Source organism: Dendrobates tinctorius, unplaced genomic scaffold, assembly GCF_039654945.1.
Source record: "Dendrobates tinctorius isolate UK_male_01 unplaced genomic scaffold, ASM3965494v1 ptg000029l, whole genome shotgun sequence".
In the NCBI taxonomy this organism is placed as follows: domain Eukaryota; kingdom Metazoa; phylum Chordata; class Amphibia; order Anura; family Dendrobatidae; genus Dendrobates; species Dendrobates tinctorius.
In genome coordinates this window covers 29,485,123-29,505,118 of record NW_027361697.1, presented here as the reverse complement: position 1 = coordinate 29,505,118, position 19,996 = coordinate 29,485,123, and the positions used below count along the sequence as shown (strand labels likewise).

The window sequence follows — 19,996 nt, the reverse complement described above, 5'->3', positions numbered from 1 at the left end:
CGTGGCCAAGGGTCATGAAGAGATCAAATCGTGTGAAGTTTGTGAGTTAAGAACTGAAGGCGACAGTCACCCGGTCGGGTCAACTGTAGTGAGGGAAGTGTCCGTGGTAAAGCCAGAGCCTTCGGTCCAGGAAGAGAGCAAGACCACGACCTTCCAGTCTGTGATTGATGTACCCGAAGACATGCAAGAAGCCTGTGCTGAGGAAGGTGTGCATGAGGCTTTCAAAGAGGCGGTCAAAGCGTGTAAGGTGCACTGGGCACCTGAGCCTCGGTAGTTGGTGATAGTATCAGCCAGAGAAGATACATCAAACCGAGTAGCTGTCCTGAAAGAGATGCATCTACAATGTCTCCACGCCAAACAGCTTGTCAGGTGGAGTAATGTGAAGGCTGCTCGGCGCCTAAAGTTAGCAAGGGAGGCTATGGATCGGCTGGGTTTGCAGAAAGATGTGGTTCTGGTACCCAAAGCTCTGATTGGGAGAATCATTGGAAGATCCGGGAAGGTGATGCAAGACCTTGTCAATAACTCCGGTGTGGTGAGGGTGAGGATCCCTCCGGATGATGAAGACCAGGTATCCAGTGAAATGGGTAGGATTTCCATCATTGTGGTTGGCTCCGTGAAGAGCCTGAGAGACTTTCGGATGCTCATGGAGGATCGAGTGTGGTACCTGCAAGAAATTGAGCAGTTGAGGCTGGACCGTCGGCGAATTAATAAAGAAGTACGGAATACCAGGTGGCGGCCGCCTCCAACCCAAGATGTAAGGACCCGAAGGGTTCCTCCAAGTAGTGACATGGCAGGTGACCGAAGAATGTCAACAAGTGGCAGTTCTATGGGCCGGGCGAGGCTGAGAGACATTAGTTCCTGTGGGACACTGAATGGGTCAGACTCAGGCCAGACACTAGGCCCGATTAAGACTGATGACTGTACTAACCGGGAGAGCCGGTCAGTGGGAGAAAGGTCAGGCGACGAAGCGCACTGTAGGAGGGTGGTGACTAAACAGTGTCTGATGACGCAGACAGACTGTGACTGGAGGGCCAAGGATCAAGGCCAATTTGCTGACCGCTGGGGGCGGGGGAGGCCTAACGCAGAGATGAGGCCGTATGACAGATGGAGACGGTTCTCTCGACCTGGGGGGCAAGGTGTAGTGAGTGCCAGCTCTTGAGATCCTGGGGTGATGCTGCGTGTTCAGCCCCACAGGTTTGAACAAAGGGGGGAGGTATGTGGTGTAATGACCACTGTGTCCACTAGGGGGCGCTGTGTGGGGATGTCCCAAGAGAGAGGATGAGTGGCAGAATCTTGAATGACCATTATGTATCTCAAGGTGGGTGGCCTTGAGATGGAGACTTGTGTGTGTGTGTGTTGATCAGCAATGATATTGCTGAGGTGTTGTTTCAATGTGTCAGGGAGAAGTCTCCAGGTAACTAGGGAGACTGGTGGACCTAGTTACCTGCAAACCCACCCAGGGGGTGTGCTTAGAACACTATGGTAGAGTGTGTAAGAGAGTGTGAAGGACCTGTGATGAGGTCATAGCCATGTGATCCGGTGGGCGTGGCTACGGACCATATATGGTGGCCAGGGTAGGTCACATGTGGTGGATTCTGGGACCCGGTTGGTCCAGTGTGGAAGGTCCCGCTGAGATGGGGCTTCCTGGCTAACAGCCTGTGAAGTGGCTGTGAGTAATGGCGACGTGTGCCTGTTAGTTCCCTGGAGGGAATGAACGTGTGCAGCATGGTGAAACAGTATGAGGAAACCCTGACGAGGTTGAGATAACTTGGTGGCTAGAAAGCCTGCGCATTGAACAGTTCATAACTTGTATGACTACAGGATAACAGAGCTGAACTCTGTAATGGAAGCTATGCTGACTATATGCTGTTTCATGTTGCTTTGACTGGTTTATGGAAAAAACCCGTGCCGGATCTGGTTTTGTGGCTGCAAGCGAGTGATCCCCCTATGTAAATGACAGCGCTACCTCACACTAAGTTAATTATGGTCTGAAATGCTGAGAGATTGCTCTCCATTTTATTTCAGTCTATTACACTCTGAACCAGTGGCTTAAGGACTATTACATAATTTAGTAAAGATCTGATTGACAAAGTAGAGCAATGGCTGATACTTTTGTTAAATGAAAACAGAGGAGTGGCTCAACGTTTTGAGACTCATTCCTGTCTGAGCGTCCCCAATGAATGGAGATGAGCTTTAATACCAGACTATTATGGGATGCAAGTAGAATAATTATGGAAATTTGTAGATTTTCTGTATGTAGAAAGAAACTATATTTTATTTTACCTTTTAATGATCACATTAAATTTTTTTTTTTGCCATAGGTGTCTAGTATGTCAGGAGTTTACTGCTAGTAAGTAAGTTGGTTTAACACACAGGTTGTTTGGATCCTAAATCCAAGAAAAGAAAACTATTTTAGACGCGGTCCCTATGATGAGCATGAGTTATCGCATATTAGAACAATATACACGTAGCAGAGTTTACTTAGCAGGTGACACTTTCAGTGCATACAAGCTAAAGTATAATTTAAAGGGGTTCTGCAGCCTTGTAAAATTTATGGCCCATCGCTTCATGACACAACGCCGCAATGCCTTGCATCTCAGAAGTATGGTGTAACCAAGTCCTACCTAGCCTGGTGATTTAAACCTTTAAAGGGAACCTATCATGTCCCCAAATGCGATTAACCTCATATCTGCAGGTTAATTTGTGGGTTAATAGGATTCTAAAGTTGTGAGACCGCCACACTGAAAGTTCCGTCATCGGGGGAGCGAACACTTATTTTTGCCGGCAGCCTCTAGATTTCAGTCATAGAGCCGTGCCGCTGTCACCAGTCACTGTTTGGTACATAGTGAGAGGCGGATACAATCACGCCCTTGTAAACTGACAGACAGCCGGCTCTACAGCAGGTCAGTGAAGAGACGGCTGTCAGTCAGTGATGGCGCTGGGTTACAGCCGCCTCTCACTATATACTGAGCGGTGACTGAAATCTCATCAACACGCCTCTTTGACTGAAAGCCCCAGGGAATAAAGTTAATTTCAGTGCAGCAGCCTCACAGCTTTGGGACAATATTGTCCTACAGATTAACCCTATATCTGCAGGTTAGTAGTGTTTGAGGACACGACAGGTTCCATTTGTAAAAAAGATGAAGCATGTATACAAGTGCCACGGCCCCTTCATACGGCTGATCAGTGAGTGTGCTGAGAGTCGGACCCCCCCCCCTACAAATCAACAGATAAAATCCAGGAGCAACAGGTGCACAAGTTCTAGTGCTGGTCCTGAACCTGCGTATGGATGCAACTCCCTTCTATTCCAAGTATACGTTTTCATTCTCTTTGTGCATCGCTCCGGCGTCCTGATGAAAAGTTCTAGAGCCCGATGCCGGGTACATTAACATAAAGTAAATTGACTGTGTCCACATGCAGAACAGCAGACTGCAGAAGTTTAATGTGGCTTACAAACTTGTATAAAGGTCCAGTGACTCACTTAAGTGACAAACTGTTAACGGAGGAACAAAAGATGACATTTTAATGACTTCTAATGAAGATGGCAGCAGACGTAACGCCCTCTGACAGCTCGGTTTGTTTACAGTGTAACACTAGACTTATAACTGTTTATTAACATGTATCCTATTGCCATCTGCTCCTAAAATATTGATCTAATCTCCGATATTTACTTCCAATATCTGATCTATAGCTGTAATCTGCAGCCGGAAATCCCATCGTGCTGCCAGTACATGATGGGAGTAGTTTCATTACTGAGCAGAGATTTGTAACCTGTGTCTCCTCCGCTGCAGAATCCTATTGCATTCCTGCTCTTCATTGAGTTACATTCAGCGCTGATTTCTTCACTTAAACACAAACTCCCCCATTGAATATACATTTCATAGTTTTGGGGCTTCCCATCAACACCAGCAGTTCTAGATGCGCCGTCAAGAACCGGTACGGGCAGGACGAATTTGCATGGCGCCACTCACTGAAATAATGATCCCTTGTCCCGTCAATTTGACATTCAAGTCAGTAGAAATGAGTTACAGAAGTTGAGTTTTGTTTTGTTTTTTAATCCTTCCTCTTTCTCGTGATCTCGCAACCTGACTGGTAATCCCAACATGGCCTATAGACTGTCTAATCACTACGTGCACACAGCATAATTTACACGCGGCTGCCAATTTTTTTTCAGGAAAATGATGGCAATCACTTTTCCAAAGCGGCATTGCCGTCATTCTTGCGGCTGCTCCGCTACCGGCATATATCACTGTATACTGGTAAGAATGTGCAAGTCACTTCATTTAAAGGGGTATTTCCATATCCAAAATCCTATCCCAATATGTAGTAGATGGAGTAATAATAATTTATTCTTTATTTATTGTCCAGTTAGAAATGTAGTATAGTTTTTCTGATTTGCTACATCTTCTCATGTGCAGGCATTGCAGGACCTTATGTAACCTTGGTTATGACCACTGATATAGAGACAGTTACCTGTTAGTGGTCATAGACTCATAACCATGGATGCCTAAGCTACTGCAATGCCCTATAATGGGAAAGCAATATAGCAAATCAGAAGAACTATACTGCATTTGTAATTGGAGGTATTTGCTAATATTGCTTCTTACACCTACTACTTATTGGGATGGGATCTTGGAGATGGGAATACCCCTTTAATCACTTGAGGGTTTCCAGAAACCTGAAGCGGTTAAAAGAAGTGATCGAAGGATCAAGTGCACAGCAATATGTTCATTTTATGGGATGATTTTGCAGCACTTTGTCAGGCAGAATCCACTTGAAGTCTCATTGTGCACATACGTCTAGATACCGGTAAACCCACATACGTTTTCAAGCAGAATAGACTTCAGGAAAAAATGGTGGTGTTTTTTCCTGAAGCGTCTCTTATGGGTTATAGTACATATTGAACTGGATAACAGACATTTTGTGCACATACCCTTACTTACGAGTTTGAGCCGTGATCAAAATCTGACGTGTAAACAGCCACATAGACTACAATAGGTATGGGAAAAACTGATGCCTAAATGCACCCTAAAGGTTAATTTATGCAGGGCACGTATCGTGACCGAATATTTTCAAGGAAGCTCCTTTCTCTATAATCTTCCAAAGTAAACAGGATCCCAATACCAAGAATCAAGCAAAAAGCTTGCTTAAAAATCATTGTTCTGTGTAAACAGAATGTGCTGTTCAGGACTATGACAGTCTATTCGCACAGAACGAACTTTTAGGCCATGTTCAGTATTTCAACACAAATTCGGACTGACGTAATAAGTAGCCGAATGAAGCGAGCCAGAGTATAAACGAAATAATTTTTATTAAGTCGTTTGTTTAAAAACATAGAATAAAATGCAAAAATAATAAAACAAAAACAGAGCACCCAAAAAAGGGGGGACTGTGCTGTGCTGCTATCTTATAAGTCACATGTGGAGAAAAGAGCTGCACTTAAAACCATAGTAGTAGGATAAACACAATGTATACATCAAGGTCTGTGAAAATAATACAAGCTGTATGAAGACTACTCTGCAGAACATTATCTGAAATAGCATAAGTATGGTAACTAAAATGTTACCAGGGTAGCCAGATGGAGCACAGCTGTGTAGATAGAACTCAGTGGCCCTCCTCACCCCAACGTACGTTTCGCGTCCAACTTCGTCCGGGGGCACTCTGTTTTTTGTTATACTATTTTCGTATTGTATTCTATGTTTTTAACAAATTAGATGGAGGCCCGATGCTATCTCATCGGGAGGGCGGTAATGTCACGATGGGGGCAGGCTTTGCAGCATTGAGAATCTCTCCCCCCACCATGCGCTCACCAACCAATCCACTCTCTCTCTCCCCATGTGCTTTCTTCTCCCATCTGTTCGCTCTTCTTTGACCTGTCTACCCCATATGCTATCCCCCTTGTCTGCTGTCTCTCTCCTTCTTGTGCTGTGTTCTCCACTCATGTGCTGTCCTGTTTGAGCTGTCTCCCCTCTGTGCTCTGTCTCTCTCACCCCTGTGTCTGACCGTGTACAGAACATACTACAGCTCCTGGGCAGGGGAGGAAGCAAAAGACAATACTGACATCAGAGCAGGAGATCGCAGAGGATACATTTTGTGAGGTAAAATATTGTTTAAAAACTGTCAGTGAAATATTTTACCTCACAAAATGAATCCTCTGTGATCCCCTGCTGTAATGTCAGTATTGTCTTTTGCTTCCTCCCCCTTCCCAGGAGATGTGGTATGCTCCGAACACGGTCAGACAGACAATGAACGTTCGTTCATGGGAAAACCCCTTTAATGTGACCGGCTTCCTCTGCCTGTAGACACGTCACGCATCTGCCGCCAGGATCAGCCGAATTATTTACTGTGCCTGCGCGGAATTCGCGACGGTGATCCGCTGGTGGTACCGCGCAATAGGTTGGTACCATCAGCAGTTTCCATATTGAGGCACCCATCACTTGGGTGTCCCAATATGGCGGTTGGTGAACTTCCTCCGCTTGGAATTCTGGGATACGGTGACATCTGGACAGGACAGGAAATGAAAACATTACAAGGCAATTATATAAATAGATGACTTAATAGAAATTATTCATTTTAGTTTATACTCTGGTTCGCTTCATTCCAGCCACTTATTATTATTACTCAGTTCGAATTTGTGTTGTTGTATTGATTTGAAGTGCCAGCCATTTTCTATTTGGACACCCTTGGATATGTCCATGTTCAGTATTTGTAAGCCAGAATCAAGAGAGGAACAATCAAGAGAAGTATAATAGAAACACGTCACCACTTCTGTATTTATCGCCCACTCCTGGTTTTGGCTTACAAATACTGAGGTAAAATACTGACCTTGGCTTAAGTCTCCATTCACATGTCAAGTTGTCATCCATTTGTAAGGCTGTGTTCACACGTAGCTTTTTTTTGCAAATTCGCTGCGTTTTTAAACGCGCGATTTTGCCGCGAAAACGCAAGAAAAAAAATCCCTTGCATTCCTATGGCATTCCGCACAAGCTGTGCTAATGCTGCGTATTTTTCCGCGGCGGAATTGCATCTCGGAGAAATACGCAGCATGTTCATTCTTCGTGCGAAATCGCGGGAAAATCCGCACACATAGTAATGCATTGTTCTGCTGAGCCCACCATGCGAAAAGTAAGCAGAACATTTGCGTATGGTACCCACGGTCTGGAGGGGAGGAGATTCTCCTCCAGGCCCTGGGTACCATATCCCTGTTAAAAATAGAATTAAAATAAAAAATCGTGTTCTTCTCACCTTCCGACGGCCCCTGCAGTGTCACCAGGCCTCGGCGATGCTCCCGCCAACTCCCGTTCCCAGGGATGCCTTGCGATAATGACCTTCGAGACCGCGACGTCATCAAAGGTCATTGTCGCAAGGCATCCCTGGGAAAGGGACCTGCCGGCAGCATCGCGATGATCGGGGACGCTGCGCGGGACATCGGAAGGTGAGAATATCACGATTTTTTATTTTTTTTATTATTTTAAACTTTATATCTTTTTACCATTGCGGCTGCTTAGGCGGCCTCAATAGTAAAAAGTTGGTCACACTCGTCAAACACTATGTTTGACGAGTGTGACCAACCTGTCAGTCAGTTTTTCAAGCGATGCTACAGATCGCTTGGAAAACGCTAGTATTTTGCAAGCTAATTTCGCTTGCAAATTGCTAGTTTTTCCGCGGGAAAAAGGCAGGAATTTAAAATGCAGTTTTCTCGCATATTTCCCGCGAAATGGAATTCCACACGTGTGCACATAGCCTAAGAGATCCAGTCTTTTTTGATTAAAAAAAAAAAAAGCACAATAAACCAATACTATATGGAAAGCAAAGTTTTTCTTTTTAATCGATCCATGTTTAAAGAAACCAAAACACACATCTGATTATAAATGGACTCTAGTTTCCATTTTTTTTGCATTTGTTTTTCCTTTTTTGAGTACCTCTCATGCCATCCATTATGATCTGTTTCCTATAGATTTCAATATTTAAAAATAATTTGTTGCTATTCGATAGATATAATTTTTTTTTGGTTAAAAAAAAGTTATACAGCCCGACTGCAGTAAAACAGAAAACGTTTTATGAAATGAAATCCCATACATGAGCATTTCATATTCAGGTCTAAAGATAAGGGCTGACTTAAAGCTGGACATTCACATTTAGGCCCGCCTCACACATAGGTAATACCATAATACCGGTACTGGAAAAAAATGTTTTTTTTTGGTCAGTTTGCTATCTGTGTTTTTTTTTTTTTTCCTCACCCCGTATGGATTAAGAAAAATCAATTCCAAAACTTCTTATGCTTTGCAATGTTAAACATGTACATCCATCTGTATGTTTTCCACGAACCCATAGACTTGTATTGGCCCTTGTCATCTCTGCTGCTGGTTAAAAGTGGACATGTATACAGCACCATAGATCATAAGGTGTGGTATCCATGAAAAACAGATGCCACATGTACTGCAACCACAGACTTGTGAAGAGGGCCTAAAGGGGTTGTCGAACGAACAGAGTACACTTTAAGTCTTGGAATAGTAATAAGTTCCACCACTGGATGAGTTAAAAAAAAATATATGTATCGTATAAATGTGCCCCTGCTGTGTACTGTTTAATGTCTGTGTCTGACCATGCAGAGACATAGTCTGATCATACCACAGCTCCTGGGCAGGGGAGGAAGCAAAGGAGACAATACAGACAAGACAGCCTCTGTTTCTGCGAGGTAAGTTGTTTTTTTTTTTTAACGGTCTTGCCTCATAGAAACCGACATCTGTGATCCCGTGATGTCCTGTCTGTAAACTCTTTTCCATCTTCTCCTGTCCAGGAGATGCGATCAGACCATGTTCCTGTACGGTCAGACACAGGCATTACACAGTACACAGCAGGGGCACATTTATAAGATTATCTCAGTACAGAAACATTTATTTTTTCGCATCCAATTGTGGAAACTATTATTATCCCAGGATCTATTGATTAAAATGTACTTTATTTGTGGGAAAATTCCTTTACAGCTCCTTATATGCACTAAATAGATGTTGCCCAAACGATCATTTGGCTGATGGCTATCTCTCCCGACTCCCCCATACATGGAAACCCTTGACTTGGCTGACCACTTCGGTGTACTCTGAGAGAGACTCTTCCAGACTCCATGAACAGTGGCTTATATCAAGGTAGAACAAAAGAATCAACTTTCAAATTCAACAGACTGGATCCTTTCATCCCCAACATCAGCTGGCGGGAGAAAATCTGGCCGACATCGATATCAGTGGGTTCAGCTGACTAATTAGACACAGTTGGGATTACCATATGTTACCAGCTATTCCTTTGGTTACAGCTTCCCTTACACATGCATACTCTGCTCAGATGAGTGTGTATGTGTGTTTAACAAAGAGGCAAAAAAATAAATGCAATTAAAAGGTAACTTGTACATGCTGGTCGGGAGAGCCCTTTACATTTCATAAGGTCATCTTTCCAGACTTGATAGAGTTTGACAGATGGTCACCTGATGTCTATGCACAAGTAAAATAGTTATATCTGTGTGGTCTATCTGAACCATGAGACCCAGAATGCTCTGCATCCTCACTTTAAAGTTTCTGCTGGGACTTTTAGTTTCAGTACAACTCGGAAACACAGGTTACATAATGAGGTAATATCTAACACAAGATCGTTTAGGTCAGGGGTCTCAAACGTGGCTGGGTATATGGGCCGGACATAGAAAATATTTGAATTTCACGGGCTGCATTCCTTTGCAGGATGAGATGACCTTTTCAGTTGTGCCTTTTTTTTTTTTTTCAACATTTTCGCATGGCATTAATTTTTTAATGGCATTCATCATGTGGGTTATGGTATGATTCTATAGTTTGTATATTTACGGATGCGACAATAAGAAACTTACTTTTTTGCCTATATTAGTAATGTCCTAATGTTCTCTTCCTGCAGTACTGTCCCCCGTTCTGGTCCCCATCTTCTAGTAATGTCCCCAATTCTGTCCTTTTTTTACATACACTTTAATAAAAAACAAGAAAAATCCTACTCCTGTCCCCACATACTCGGCAAACAGCGTCCTCTTCTCTACATCTGTGGTTATGCTTGGCAGTGACTCCCTACACTGCCCGAAACTGGCACACTGACGTCAGCTGCCGGCCTCTGATTGCTGGTGGCTAATATCGTGGTGCAGAGAGTCGGGCTCTGCAATAAATTTCAATTGAATGTGCATCAGAGGATGCACATTCAACTGAAGAGAAACACTGGAATCAGTGGGCATGTGCCCCCTCGACCGGGACGAGATCATCTCAGGTGCTCTGAGGCTACATGATGCAGACTCTGGCCACATGTGGCCCATGGACCGTGTGTTTGAGAACCCTGATTTAGGCTCATAGTAGCAGCTGATACTTAAACAGGTCTGTCTGCTTAAGGATGGACACAAACAGAAAAGGGACACTGCACAACAAAAGTATTGAGCTTTATCGTCCAATAGCTCATCATAATGCACTTTTTATACATCTGATAGACGCTGCTTGCTTCTTTGAAGCTAGTAGTAGTGGTCCCCTATCCTACTTTTATGCTATACTCTGCTGGCTTCTTTGAAGGTTGTAGTAGTGGTCCCCTATCCTACTTCTATGCTAGACTCTGCTGGCTTCTTTGAAGGTTGTGGTAGTGGTCCCCTATCCTACTTCTATGCTAGACTCTGCTGGCTTCTTTGAAGCTTGTAGTTGTGGTCCCCTATCCTACCTCTATGCTAGACGCTGCGTGCTTCTTTGAAGGTTGTAGTAGTGGTCCCCTATACTACCTCTATGCTAGATGCTGCTTGCTTCTTTGAAGGTTGTTGTAGTGGTCCTCAATCTACGGCTGTGGTAGACACTGCTGGCATCTTTGAAGGTTGTAGTAGTGGTCCCCTATCCTACCTCTATGCTAGATGCTGCTTGCTTCTTTGAAGGTTGTAGTAGTGGTCCCCTATCCTACCTCTATGCTAGATGCTGCTTGCTTCTTTGAAGGTTGTAGTAGTGGTCCCCTATCCTACCTCTATGCTAGATGCTGCTTGCTTCTTTGAAGGTTGTAGTAGTGGTCCCCTATCCTACCTCTATGCTAGATGCTGCTTGCTTCTTTGAAGGTTGTAGTAGTGGTCCTCGATCATAAGGCTGTGGTAGATACTGCTGGCATCTTTGAAGGTTGTAGTAGTGGTCCCCTATCCTACCTCTATGCTAGATGCTGCTGGCATCTTTGAAGGTTGTAGTAGTGGTCCCCTATCCTACCTCTAGATGCTGCTTGCTTCTTTGAAGGTTGTAGTAGTGGTCCTCGATCATACGGCTGTGGTACATACTGCTGGCATCTTTGAAGGTTGTAGTAGTGGTCCCCTATCCTACCTCTATGCTAGATGCTGCTGGCATCTTTGAAGGTTGTAGTAGTGGTCCCCTATCCTACCTCTAGATGCTGCTTGCTTCTTTGAAGGTTGTAGTAGTGGTCCTCGATCATATGGCTGTGGTACATACTGCTGGCATCTTTGAAGGTTGTAGTAGTGGTCCCCTATCCTACCTCTAAGCTAGACGCTGCTTGCTTCTTTGAAAGCTGTAGTAGTGGTCCTCGATCATACGGCTGTGGTAAACACTACTGGCTTCTTTGAAGGTTGTAGTCGTTGTTCCCTTACCTCTTGGGTCCTGTGCAGCTGCACAGGTTGCACCAATGGTATTTCCACAACTGAGACTGCTGGTAGTGCAATCTTAACAAAGAGTTAAAAAAAAAAGAATGTAACTAGCAGCTGAATGTTGCAAGGGCCCTCAAGCAGTGAAAGCAAGGTTTGTTTTAGGTATTTCGGATGCATTAACTTCCTAAATCCGCCCTGCCTCAGCTCTCCTCTGTGTAGTGCCTGTATAAGGGGCCTGCCAGCCAAAGGCTCCTGTGTCCGGAAGTACCTCGTGTTCTGGGCCCCCTTCCCCCCCCTCTCCCACCACCCTGAGCATTCTGCAGGAACGTGTCAGCGTGCGATCCCGGGCCTCAGACTAATTAGTTTTGAAATGGAGTTTTGATTGAACTCTCCAAATCGATGCTGCTGCAAAATTTGTTTCTCGGGCTTCCTATTAAAAGCCATCTTAAGGGGCAGTTTTTACTACTCTCCCTGTCGTTCAGTCGATACATTTAATAACAACTTACAGGCTATTTTCAATAAAGTGGCGACAGCAAATTAGTAGTTTGAACATGACAAGCCTCCTGCAAGATCAGATTCAGAAAACTCTGGGCAATTAGTTTTTTTTTTTCCTTTCCTAAGGAGGAAGCATGTTGCTGTAATGAGAAGCACTGGTAGTGGCGAAGACTCTTTATTAACCCCTGCTGTGCTGCCAGGCAAAGCGGTACATTCCAACTGGGTGGCAGAGGGACAGTTGCAGTCTTGCTATTGTGTTTTGAAGACCGCCATTAATTATCTTGAAGGCTGTCTCTTCAACTGCGGGACAATTCAATTGCAGAACCTCTTTAAAAGCACACTGGGCATTCCTCAGTTTATTTCAGAGATATCCTAGGGGTAATCATACTTGAACAAGGCTTTCCAAGCGATTATTGAAAGAAGGACATAGTTTGGAAAGTTGTAGGTGGGCAGCCTTTGTAGCTCGGCCTTCAATTTATTTTCTAGGAATGGTTGTTTTTTTGTTTTTTTTTGTCTTGGCTCTTAGAAAAAATATTTTATATAAGCTTGGTTTAACGTGTTTGAAATTCAAGGGAGGTTCTTTAATCAATGGGGCAGCTGAAGGCATTGTGCACCTTGCAACTCACGGACAGGGTTCCAGTGACCTCTTACTGCTTCGTGTCTCCATATGGTCCTCTGTACGGTGGCACACAGGGATAACCAACTCCATGTAGACCTATTTATACCTGTTTTATCAACCTTCAGTTTGAGGGTTTCTTGGATAGATTTTGAAGTGTGCAATATGTTAGATATTGGTGGACCATATAAAAAGTATCATGAAACTTTAAAAACTTTTTTTTTTTAAAACTGGTCAATTCTGTGATACAAAGTGGTTGAATCCAAATTAGAGCACAGACTGTTTTATAACTGTTAGAAAAATGTACTCTACTTTAGATCAACATATTTGCTAAACTTAATTCCTGAGGGTACAAGAGATGATGAAATATCATTTTCACATTACATCCTAATTGATATTGTAAAACGTATCATAAGGATGGGAATTATTACAGATCTTAATCCTGTCCATGACCTCATTTAGTGGTCAGTTGGAATACCTAATGGAGATAATGGGTAGCAGCATAAAGAAGTGAGAAAGCATGCAATTATACAAGATTTATGCTGACCATACACAAGTATCAGAAGGAATTCTGGCTGGTCAGTTGTAAGTAGGAAAGGTAGTTGAACTATCTGGCTATCGGCATGACACAAACAAAGCTGGCACGGATGTTTAGGCACCCATACACTTTGGCTAAAATAGCCAAATTCTACATGTATGGGAGAGAGAATAGTTTTAAAGCAATACTTGTCATAGGCTAGGCGTTCTGAAGTTTTGTTCGAATCCCCAAACTTTTCTGTGGGCACAGTCTGGCCTCTACCCTGGCAATATAGTCTCCTGTTTCAGATATGCACAAAAATTTTGAGTGAAAAAAGTCTATATTTTATTTTCCATGTCTAGAAAAAATACTGCTAGGGTGGAGGCCAGACCATGCCCACATTGACTGTCGGCCTCATTCGGGGTTCCCATCAGAATATTTATTTTGAGGATTACAACATACACCAACATGATGCTCTGTAAAAATATGAACCTAGCCCTATGTGTATGGGCAGCTTTACAGTCAGCACCACTTATAACTATTAACTGTGTCTGGTGTTGCATCTCCACACCTAAAAAGTGAATTTAAGTGTGTAATACCAAACACAACCTGGAAAAGAGTCATCCTTTTCTTGCAGAAAGAGAGTACATCCGCTCTTGTGTAACTCCCTTGAAGTGGACAAAAGTTAGCAGAATACAGGCTGCTACTTACACAGCCTATATTGTTCCATGCACTATAGAGATTGACAATCAATGACAGAGTAATAATAATTTTTATATAGCGCTAACATATTCCGCAGCGCTTTACAGTTTGCACACATTATCATCGCTGTTCCCGATGTGCCTAACAATCTAAATTCCCTATCAGTATGTCTTTGGAGTGTTGGAGGAAACCGGAGAACCCGGAGGAAACCCACAGAAACACAAGGAGAACATGCATACTTCTTTAAGATGTTGTCCTTGGTGGGATTTGAATCCAGGACTCCAGCACTGCAAGGCTGCAGTGCTAACCACTGAGCCACCGTGCTTGCTGCCTGTGTATGGTGACATGACTTCATAAATAAAATTCTCTTGTCAGAGACAAAAAAAGTAACAAGCTAAGCTTTTACTCAGCCTCCATGGATCCATCACTACTAGTGATGAGCGAGTATACTCGTTACTCGAGATTTCCGAGTATACTCAGGTGGTCTCTGAGAATCTTGGCATGCTCTGAGATTTTGTTTGTGTCATCACCGCAGCTGCATGATTTACGGCTGCTGGACAGTCTGAATATATGTGGGGGTTCCCTAACAAACAGGCATTCCTCACATGTATTCAGGCTGGCTAGCAGCCATAAATCATGCAGCTGGGGAGACACAAACAAAATCTCCGAGCATGCCAAGATACTTGGAGACCACCCGAGCATGCTTGGGGAAACCCGAGTAATGAGTGTACTCGCTTTTCACTAATCACTACCTTTACATTACTCTCCGGGTCTATTTTGATTGGCTTCAGTGGTGACATCAAGTCTACAATACTGCAGCTAATAAGTGGGCTTAGTGGCTTTTGCTGTCTACATCAGTTGAACCCAGTGATTAGCTGCAGTGGTTATGAGCTTTGTAAACATATCATTGCTACAGCTGATCAACAAAGACCAGAGCAGCTGCAGAGAGTTGGTGCTATTCCAAGGAAAGTAAAAACTTATTTTACACATCTTGGGCTATGGAGTAATAAAAGGTAAGAGGACAATCCCTTTAAGATCATCTGTATAAATAGTTAACCGGAGTGGTGTGGATGATTTGGTTATGTCCGAGTGATAACTTTGAAATTAGTGATGAGCGATTGTGCTCTGTTAAGGTGTTATCCGACCAAGCTCAGGTGCTAACCGAGTGACATGCAATCTCTGAAGTGTTGCAGCTGTTGAACAGCCGTGAGACTCAAACATATTATTCGAGCACACCGAAGTCACTCGGTTAGCACCTGAGCATGCTCGGATAGCACCTTATCCCAGTACATTCTCTCATCACTACTTGAAATGTGTTATTCCCTATTTAGACGATTTCACCAATTGCTGTGCCCATGTACATGTTGATGATCATAGGGTATGACATTACCGAGACATTGTCCACTTTTTTTTTTTTTTAAACTCTGTAAAGTGGAGTGTTTTTTTAGTGTCATTTCCCTTTTTGGGAGTTCATTCAGATAAGGTGAGAAATCTCTGCAGTCAATGTGTTAGCTAGGCAACAAATAGGGTTTAGATGGCAACTAGAGCAGTAGAAAACACTAGTAGGCAACAGAGTGGTTGTCTTCAGTTTTCTGCAATGCCACCAGCATGGCCATTTCTGAAGACGATTCCCACTGATCCTTAGTATTGTATTATGCAAGACCTGCTAGAGGGTTGAGATCTACTTTTAGTAGAACTGCTGTAAGACAAATTTATTCTACTTTGACAACAGAAAAAGTTATCTTCAAAAATTATTGAATAAAGTGGTCCTAATTTGTATGGTTTCAAAGACTGGCCAAATCCCAGTTTTGTATAAAATCAATATAATATATTTCAAAGGCTGATCAAGAATACAACTCCAGTCTACAAGGAAAGAACTTACCTGTATTTACTTTATATAGCACTAACCTAAACCTAATACTCGGCACTGTGCGGAGATTCATTAACCGATGAGAATGTAAGAATGTATTGAGAGGAAACGAGAGGACCCGCAAACCATATAAACAAGCGGAGAACTAGTTCATGCAGATGGTTCTCTGACTTAAACCCAGGATCCCAGTGCTTTAATAGTATGTTCACACTGCATATTTTAAACGCCAGCGTACCAGCATCACTTTTTGATGCAGAACATGTTTTTGGAAAATGCTAATGGTGCTTCTTTACGAATTTGTGTGTGCATGGTGGTTTTTTTTTTTCTTTCTGTTTTTTCAAGCGGGTCCAGACAGAATCCACCTGAAAAAAGATGTCATGTGTACATACCTTTTTAAAGGAGGGCTTTCTCAAGGTGTCTCTTGAGCTGCCCATAGATTTCCAGTCTCTTCACTTCCTGGTTTCCGGCAGAGCGGGCTCTCCTCATTGAGTTACAGTTCCTCTGTAACGGAGAGGAACACAGCTGTAGTATTAGTGGAACTGTAAAGCTCAGCACACATTCTGCTGTAACACATTCAGCTATCATTGTTTTTTTACAAGTCTACACTGTTAGAGTTTAACAGCTTATCAGGAGCTGAGAGGTAGGAGGAGCATGGTGAGCAGCTAACTGGTGTATATAAATCAATGGGCTGGACAAAGGTGGCTGGGATATTGGGAGTTAACCACTATTTTGGGATTTAGCTGCTGCTTGCGCTCAACTAGGGTCTGGGCAAGCATTAGCTCCATGGAAACCAACTATACACTATGTGAGATAAAAGCTCTCATTGCAGGAGAATAAAAGCAGATGGGGGATAAAAGCATTTCAACTGTAAACTTATTGTCTTGCTATCTGAGTAATTTAAAGCATAATAAAGCTTATTATCTGGAGAATACCCCCTTTAAGGCAACTATACTATTTACTGAGCCACCAATAGACTCCAGCAGTTGGATACAACGGGACCACATTTTTTATATTTATTTCTTAAATTGACCAATTGCAGTGCATCTTAAGTTTCAATAAAGAAAACACGAGTTGCATTGTGATTGGTTGCTCTGGGCAGTGACAGATGACTTTTCTTCATATCCTTGTTGCCCATAGCAACCAGTCCAAACCAGTTCACACAGCTGAAGTGTTGCTATGGGTAGCAAGGCCCTTGAAATAGTTTTATGGCCTCATACTCTCTGAGAAATCGCTAAACATTAGGCCTAGTACTGAAATAAAACGGAAACATTTGATGCCAAGTCATAGGAATTCTACTTTAGTTGTATATAATTAGACTGGCTGCCAGGGTCAACTTCTCCGCTTTTATGCACAGGTGTTCATTTTTTATTTTTTGGACCCCAATGTCTATTAAAAGTTCTATTAGAGAAGGAAATGTAAGACCATTGTCCTTTACATTGTCAAGCAGTCAGCGCTCTAATCCACTAGAAATAATAGGCAAGCCAATCTTAAGATTCAATTTGGGAGCCACATAAGCTTTCCCTTTAAATTAAGGGGGAAAAAAGTTCAGTAATTAACATCTGTCCATTTAGTAAAGACTTATCCTTGGGTTGTAGATATTATGAGCCAGCCACTAGTGCCTCCTGAAAGGCAAAATGTCAAATGAAATTAACTTTTCGCTCGCTTGACGGAGAGGTAAAATGCAATCTTCATTAACTAGCGTGTGCACTGTTTTGGCGAGTGCTTAAATGTATTAAGAAATTATGTACATAATTTTTTTTTTTTTTAATTTCCCATTTCCTCCCCCTTTCAACACTACTCCCCCCCCTATCCTTATGGCAGATGTTGTGGTCTCATTTGATTGCATAGGAAAACTGCAGTGATACAACAAACACCCAGAGAGATATGATGACAAATGGGTCCAGATCCCGGTAAATTACTTTCTGCTCAAATCGAAATTTCATTCAGTTTGTTGCTAGCAGAGATGAAGTAATCTAAATTGTGGACTCAGGAGCAGATAGAGGGAAGTCGGAGCAAGCATTTCATTATCAAGAGAGAGAGAGAGAAGGTTAGAATGAAAGAGATGAGCGGAGGCAAATCTAAAGTGTTGACACTATGATTGAAAAGGTTAACCCATCCACATTATATATCAACCTGGATAGCAGTGACTTCCTAATGGAAACTCTGCTCTGATGGCGGTTTGCTAGAGTTTCAATACACCGAGCATGATGTCTTCTTAGATATACAATCAAATCCCCTTAACCCCTTTGATGACTCATATCTCTTGATATGATTAAACCACAAAAAAAAGAGAGTTCTTCAAATAATTTCAAGGACACAATGCATTTAAACTCCAGTCATGAATTGTATCTAGTTTAGATTTTTGTTTTATGATCAGCCTGGAAATCTGATAAAAATGTGGGTCTGCATTTCCTTGAGGTGTAAGACTTCGTTTTTTTTTTTTATTAAATCCCGTGACTCCTTGCAAATCAAAGAAGGGTTGTAAAATAAATAAGAAATCAATTATTTTTTAGATATTAAAAAAAAAAAAATAAGAAAATAAAATATATATATCATTTTATTAATATAAGATATATCAAAAGTTTTTATTTTATTATTTCCTCCTCCCATGTCCTCTGTCCGGCACTGTACCTATAATCCATAACCATTTTGGAGCTACAATGTATCGTTAACAATGATCAATCCTCATTTTCTTGTCATAGGTTATTTGGAAATAGTGGCGCTTGCAGTGCTTGTGGGCAGTCAATTCCAGCCAGCGAACTGGTCATGAGGGCACAAGGAAACGTCTATCATCTCAAGGTACTTATCGATGCTATCTGATTAGTTTTAAGTATTGTGGGTTTTTTTTGTTTTTTTTTATTATCATGAACATGGGGTATTTAACTGTGTCTGGCATCAAAGGAGTTAAACCAAATCCCCATTAGAGTTTGCTTAATCACTTGATTGAAGCTATGATCTGTAGTATTATTTTATCAACCTTTTTTTTATTATTTTTTTTCTTCCCTCGTTGATTAATTTGTTTCTGTTACCTTCCCTCTTCTTCTGCCGTGCAGTGTTTTACGTGCTCAACCTGTCGGAATCGCCTCGTCCCAGGGGACCGGTTTCACTACATCAATGGCAGTTTATTCTGCGAACATGATAGACCTACAGCTCTTATCAATGGTCATTTGAATTCACTTCAGAGCAATCCACTACTGCCAGACCAGAAGGTGAATACTTGACTCTTTATTAACAAGCTTTTTTTTTTTTCTCCAGGAGGCTAATTGTCACAATTATTTTTCCTGTCCTTATTTGCATTTCTTACATGATTACAGCCATCAGATGCAGAACAGATCTGATTTATTTTATGATTATGGTAAAGTAAATAATAAGGAACTACATTTGGCTTGTTCACACGTGGCATTTTTACAGCTTTTTTTTTTGAGCTGCAATGCCTTTTTTTATCACTGCACTTTTTACCTATTCTAATGAATGCATTAAAACCACCTACCTATACTCTGCATACTAGTGCAGAAAAAAGCTGCAAAAAAAATCACCATTTCATCTTACCCCAAGACCACCACTTTATCTAGCCCACATTTTTTTTTTTAAATACAGATTTTATTTCCAACTGATCTATGCACAAGACATGTTCTTTGAGAAGACCCAACACTTTAAAATACCATTTTCAATTTTGGGTGGTTGCCTCAAAACACTTACTGTATTATTAGAAGTCTTAGCTTTGAAAAAAAAACCTCCGTAAAAATGGCGCCGGTAGCGGCACCTACGCAGTAGCATCTATCTCTTAACAGTAGATGTTATTGTGCTTGCGCTGCCGCCATGTTGCTGGCGTGGAAATATTTGTTCATCCCAACAAAATGGCGCATGTGCAGTAGCATCCATTGGCAAGTGATGCTCTCAATCTGCGCAAGCACTGCCCACCAGTGGATGGGGCTTGCACAGATTAAGAGCATTGCTTGATGATAAATGCTACTGCGAATGCGCTGCCATTGACATTTTGTTGTAGGGAAAAAAAAATTAGCTGCAGCAAAATGGCGTCAATGCTTGCGCCGTAGCATCTATCTGCAAGCAACAGATGATACTGCTCATGCACTGCCACCATTTTGTTGGAGAAAAAAAAAATTTGACTCCAGCAGTATGGCGGCAGCTGTAAGGGATAGATGCTACTGCGCAGGTGCC

The 19,996-nt window shown here is 42.3% G+C and overlaps 1 protein-coding gene across 2 annotated transcripts in view; it reads left to right on the top strand.

Moving 5' to 3' along the window:
• The window catches only part of LMO4 (LIM domain only 4), a 51,934-nt gene that overhangs the window by 14,358 nt on the left and 17,580 nt on the right, over window positions 1-19,996 (top strand). For both annotated transcript variants that reach the window (XM_073571497.1, XM_073571498.1), the window contains exons 3-4: window positions 18,520-18,616; window positions 18,871-19,026. In XM_073571497.1, coding sequence (XP_073427598.1) covers window positions 18,520-18,616; window positions 18,871-19,026 — 253 coding nt within the window. The remainder of the gene's footprint in view (window positions 1-18,519; window positions 18,617-18,870; window positions 19,027-19,996) is intronic.